The 6,000-nt window shown below is 39.1% G+C and overlaps 1 protein-coding gene across 1 annotated transcript in view; it reads right to left on the bottom strand.

Moving 5' to 3' along the window:
* Positions 1 to 1,876: 1,876 nt before the first annotated feature.
* Positions 1,877 to 6,000, bottom strand: part of EVA1A (eva-1 homolog A, regulator of programmed cell death) — a 91,907-nt gene continuing 87,783 nt past the window's right edge. The window contains exon 5 of the mRNA XM_070799822.1: positions 1,877 to 3,147. Within this exon, the coding sequence (XP_070655923.1) occupies positions 2,777 to 3,147 (371 nt within the window). The 3' untranslated portion in view covers positions 1,877 to 2,776. The remainder of the gene's footprint in view (positions 3,148 to 6,000) is intronic.

The raw sequence follows: 6,000 nt of genomic DNA, 5'->3' as shown, positions 1-6,000 counted from the left end.
TAACCCTCAGAATGGGAGAAAATATTTGCAAATGACACAGCCATCTTCTAGGGATTAATCTCCAAAATATACAAACAGCTCATTCAGCTCAATATCAAAACAACAAACCACCCAACCAAAAAATGGTCACAGGACCTACATGGACAAGACCAAAATATTTCTCCAAAGGAAAAAAATACAGATGGTCAACAAACACATGAAAACAGACTCAACATCACTAAATTATTGGCTAATGCAAATCAAAACTGCAGTGAGGTATCACCTCACACCAGCTAGAATGGCCATCATCAAAAATTCTACAAACAATAAATGCTGGAAAGGGTATGGAGGAAAGGGAACCATCCCACAGCTATTGATGAAAATGTAAATTGACACAGCCACTGTGGAGAACAGTATGGAGGTTTCTCAAAAAATAAAACATAGAGCTACCATATGACCTAGCAATCCCATTTCTAGGCATATATCCAAAGAAAACCATAATTCAAAAGGATGCATGCATCCTTATGTTCACTGCAGAATGATTTACAATAGCCAGGACATGGAAGCAACCTCAAAGTCCACTGAAAAAGGAATGGAGAAAGAAGATGTAGTACAAATATACAATGGAAAATTACTCAGCCATAAAAACGAACAAAACAGTACCATTTGTGGCGATGTGGATGAACCTAGATGAACCTGATGAACTCTGTCATACAGAGTGAAATCAGAAAGAGACAAATGTTGTACAGTATCACTTACATGTGAAAATGGTAGAGATGAACTTATTTGCAAAGTAGAAATAGAGTCACAAATGTAGAGAACAAACTTATGGTTATCAAGAGGGGAAGGGATGGGGTGGGATAAATTGGGAGATTGGGACTGAAATATATACATTACTAATTAGAACTTACTGTATAGCACAGGGAACTCTTACTCAGTGTTCCTGTGGTAACCTAAATGGGAAGGAAATTGAAAAAGAGTAGACATATGTATGACTGATTCATGTTTCAGTACAGCCAGATACTAGCACAACATTGTAAAGCAACTATATTCCAATAAAAATTAATTTATAAAATAAATTTTAAAATGAAAAAAGAGGCAGAGACCAATATAGATGATATTAATATAATGCTCGGGGGAAATGATATGATTCCTGTACTTGTTGGCAAGGGACTGAAACCAGATTCAGAGATGCTTGGTTTAACAAGATTTTGGGCAGTTGCCAGTGAGGTCACTCAAAAAGGTATCCTCAAGCCAGCCACTGAGGGTTTCAAGCAAACTATTGCTCCCTTGGGAAACATGTATTTGTAACTTCTCAGTTCTTAAGGCGGACTTCCAAGCCCGTATCACAGAGAGTGGGTTGCCAAAGTATCATTAATAGAGAGTCCAGCAGAGAACGTCTCCCAACCAGCCTCTCAGGTATGATGACAAAGCCAATGAACAAGAGAAATCTAGTAGGAAGGCTCTGGAGTATCCAGACAGACTAAGGAGTCTACTGCATGGCAAGAAAAGGGATCTGACAGTCACACAGAACTAACATTATTCCTGTGATTCAGGTTGGAGGATGCTGCATCCTCCTCCGTAACCCATTTCTAAAGGTGGTTCAGCCTTGCCTCCCTTCCTTACCAACTTCCCCTCTCCATACGAGGCCACCCTATTATTTCTAGCCTTTGGTAAGTCTTCTGGTCCTATATCAACTTACCACTCTACTGTAATCATAATAGAAACAGACATAAAATAACAAGCCCCTGGGTGTCATTTCTCCATTCTCTGGTTTCTCTGTTTCTCACAATTCTCCAGTTATTTGAAGGACCTGGCAAAAGACCATACCCACCTATAAAAGGGCTGCTGTTTAAAGTAAGTGTAAACACAGAAACAAAATATGAAACAAAAAAGATTTTATGTAACTTATATTTTTTATTCCAACCTAATTTTGGCTTTATTCCTCACCTCCCATTCCCATTCTCTTACTATAAATCCAAACATGGTTTTTATTTTTTTAACAAAATGTTTAAAGTCATGATTATCTAGAGTCATACCATTTTCTTTTCTCCTAAAGGGGGGAGAAACAGCTTTTGTTCTGGTGCTGCATTTTCAAATGCATACAGCATTAAGTGCACATTAATATATTCCTTAGAAGCTATTTAAAATACAACCCTTCATCCTTTGAGGTTATTGACATCTTTATAGTTCACTGACGTATCTATAATACATTATTCATTTTCATGAGTGAAGTGGTAACTGTAATAAAAAACAGGATTTTAATCCCTGAGGTGCCAGTTTAAATGGAAGAAGTTGCGATTACAATACAAGATTTGAAAATAGGCCTTAAATATGGATCATGCTATCTGGATCAAAATCACCTCCATGGCAGTCATTTAAGTTGCATTTACTAAGTTAAGGTAACCCTGCTCTTCCTAGCCCTCTTGCTATAATAATATTTCCTTTTCTATAGAAATAAAACATAGCAAGGAAGTCTGCAGAAACTTCTGAGATCCTCAGAAATCAAGAGAAACCACAAGTCCCATTCCTCTAATCTCCATCCACATTGCTGGAGAGGGTTTTCAGCACCATTCCAAGATCTAGAAAGGTTGATGAAACGACTTGGTTTTTCTACTTCTCCATGTAGCCAAAAGGGACAGATCTGTCATACGGTCTTGAAAATGACAGTGTCCTGCTTGTCTCTGCCACCGTAACATTAGCAGAACTGCATTCCACTCTTAGTGCCCACTGTCTCTGCGGGGCCCTTTCTCTCCCAGGCAGCTAAACAGTGGGGCGTGGGTTCCTGCTCCTGCCCCTAGTAGTAGCGGTTCAGGCTCCTGGTGCCGGGAACCTCAGGCTGGCCATTCATCCAAATCTCCCTGATGATACGTTCCCGCTCCTCCAGCCGCTGGGCTCGCTCCAGCTCCTGCACTGAGGTGAAGACATTCTTGTTCAAAGTCCTTTCAAAGCGCCGATGTCTCCTGACTGAGATGTCAGATGCTGCATCCAAGCTGCCATCCTCACTGTCGCTGCTGTTGCTGCTGCTTTCTTGGTCCTTCAGAAACTTCTGGGAATGCTGACAGCAGTCTGTGTGGCAAGAGATCCTCATCACCAAGGCAGCTAGGGTGAGGACCAGTCCAATACACACACCAGAGACAAAGTACAGAGCTGCTCCCTCGGGATTTTCTGTTGGAGAAGGAGGAAGAAGAGAACATTTGAAAGATGACAACTATATATTCAGAGAGCAAATATGACTTCAGCACAGGATGGACCCCTCTCACCAGGCCCCAAAGCTTTGATGGCTGCAAACAATGCCTTCTCATGTGACAAATTGCATAATGTATTCAAATACAGTTTTCAACAAATAGTGTGGATAAAGACTGTATGGGATTCTTTCACTATTCTTGCAACTTTAACTTTGAAATTATTTGAAAATGAAAAGTTAAAAAATGAAAAAATATTATTTAGCATCTACTATAAGCAAGTAATTGTGCTTAGATGCCATTTGCTTATATTACACAAATCTTTGCTTCTGAATTTTCTCCTGACACTCCTTGAATTATCTTTTAACCGTAGTTGTAGGCAACTTCAGACATGATCCTTACCTCTCAGTACTCATACTCTTACATAAGACCTTCCCCCCCAGGGCTGGACCTAGTGACTTACTTCTAACAGAAGTGATGGATGACTTGAGATTAGGTAACCTAAGACTGACTTCCAACTCACTCATGCTCTCTCTTTCTCACCCATTTGCTCTGAAGCAGTCAGTTCCCATGCTGTGAGCTGTACTACAGAGAGGCCCACATAGTAAGGAACTAAGGGTGGCCTCTGACTAACAACCTTCAAAGAACTGGACTGCACCAATAGCCACGTACGTGAGCTTGGAGGTGTATGAATATGTGTATATGTCTTCTAAATTTCCTTTTGCTTAGTTGTATTTTTTAAGTATTCTATACTTATTAATGTCACACTTGTAATAAGTAATGTTATTTTACTGGAACATAAAATTTTAAAGTGAATCATGTCCTGGTGGATCCTTGAGGTGGCCACAGCCCTGGTCTTGCAGCAATCTTGTGGAACCCCTTCAACAGAGAACCCAGCTAAGCAAATCCCAGATTCCTGACTTACAGAAACTGAGAAAATAAACACTTGTTTTGAGATACAGAGTGTCCCTGAATTACATCATAGTAATTCAAGTTATGCCCCAACCACTGATGCTGAAGAAGCTGAAGTTGGATGGGTCTATGAAGACCTACAAGACTTTCTAGAACTAACACCAAAATAAGATGTGCTTTTCATCATAAGGGATTGGAATGCAAAAGTAGGAAGTCAAGAGATACCTGGAGTTGTTACTCCAAGACAAGTTTGGCCTTGGTATACAAAATGAAGCCAGGCAAAGTCTAACAGAATTTTGCCAAGAGAATGTACTGGTCATAGCAGACACCCTCTTCCAATAACACAAGAGATGACTCTGCACATCTGAACACTCTGAACATCACTAGATGGTCAATACCAAAATCACATTGATTATATTCCTTACAGCAGAAGATGGAGAAGCTTTATACAGCCAGCAAAAACAAGATCAGGAGCTGACTGTGGCTCAGATCATAAACTCCTTATTGCTAAATTCAGGCTTAAATTGAAGACAGCAGGGAAAACAAATAGGCCATCCAAGTATGACCTAAATCAAACTCCCTATGATTATACAGTGAAAGTGACAAATAGATGAAAGGAATTGGATCTGATAGAGGGCCTGAAGAACTATGGACAGAAGTTCATAACATTGTACAGGAGGCAGTGACCAAAATCATCCCAAAGAAAAAGAAATGCAAGAAGGCAAAATGTTTGTCTGAGAAAAGAAGAGAAGTGAAAAGCAAAGAAAGGGAAAGATATATCCATCTGAAAGAAGTTACAAATAATAGCAAGGAGAGATAAGAGCCTTCTTAAGTAAACAATGCACAAAAAATAGAGGAAAACAATAGAATGGGAAAGACTAGAGATCTCTTCAAGAAAATTAGAGATACCGAGGGAACATTTCATGCAAAGATGGGCACAATAAGGGCAGAAACAGTAAAGACCTAGCAGAAGAAATTAAGAAGTGGCAAGAATATATAGAAGAACTGTACAAGAAAGATCTTAATAACATAGACAACCATGATGGTGTGACCACTCACCTAGAGCCAGACATCTTGGACTATGAAGTCAAGTGGATCTTAGGAAGCATTACTATGAACAAAGCTAGTGGAAGTGATGGAATTCCAGCTGAGCTTTAGATGGAGAAATATACCATGTTCATGGATTGGAAGAATCAATATAGTGAAAATGAGTATACTACCCAAAGCAATTTATAGATTCAATACAATCCCTATCAAGCTACCAACAGTATTCTTCACAGAGCTAGAACAAATAATTTCACAATTTGTATGGAAATACAAAAAACCTCGAATAGCCAAAGCGATCTTGAGAAAGAAGAATGGAACTGGAGGAATCAACCTACCTGACTTCAGGCTCTACTACAAAGCCACAGTTATCAAGACAGTATGGTATTGGCACAAAGACAGAAATGTTGATCAATGGAACAAAATAGAAAGCCCAGAGATAAATCCACACACATATGGACACCTTATCTTTGACAAAGGAGGCAAGAATATACAATGGATTAAAGACAATCTCTTTAACAAGTGGTGCTGGGAAATCTGGTCAACCACTTGTAAAAGAATGAAACTAGAACACTTTCTAACACCATACACAAAAATAAACTCAAAGTGGATTAAAGATCTCAACGTAAGACCAGAAACTATAAAACTCCTAGAGGAGAACATAGGCAAAACACTCTCTGACATACATCACAGCAGGATCCTCTATGACCCACCTCCCAGAATATTGGAAGTAAAAGCAAAAATAAACAAATGGGACCTAATTAACCTTAAAAGCTTCTGCACATCAAAGGAAACTATTAGCAAGGTGAAAAGACAGCCTTCAGAATGGGAAAAAATAATAGCAAATGAAGCAACTGACAAACAACTAATCTCAAAAATA

This window comes from Bos indicus, chromosome 11 (genome assembly GCF_029378745.1).
Source record: "Bos indicus isolate NIAB-ARS_2022 breed Sahiwal x Tharparkar chromosome 11, NIAB-ARS_B.indTharparkar_mat_pri_1.0, whole genome shotgun sequence".
NCBI lineage: Eukaryota > Metazoa > Chordata > Mammalia > Artiodactyla > Bovidae > Bos > Bos indicus.
The sequence above is the reverse complement of the archived record's forward strand: the minus strand, read 5'-3'. Positions and strand labels throughout refer to the sequence as shown.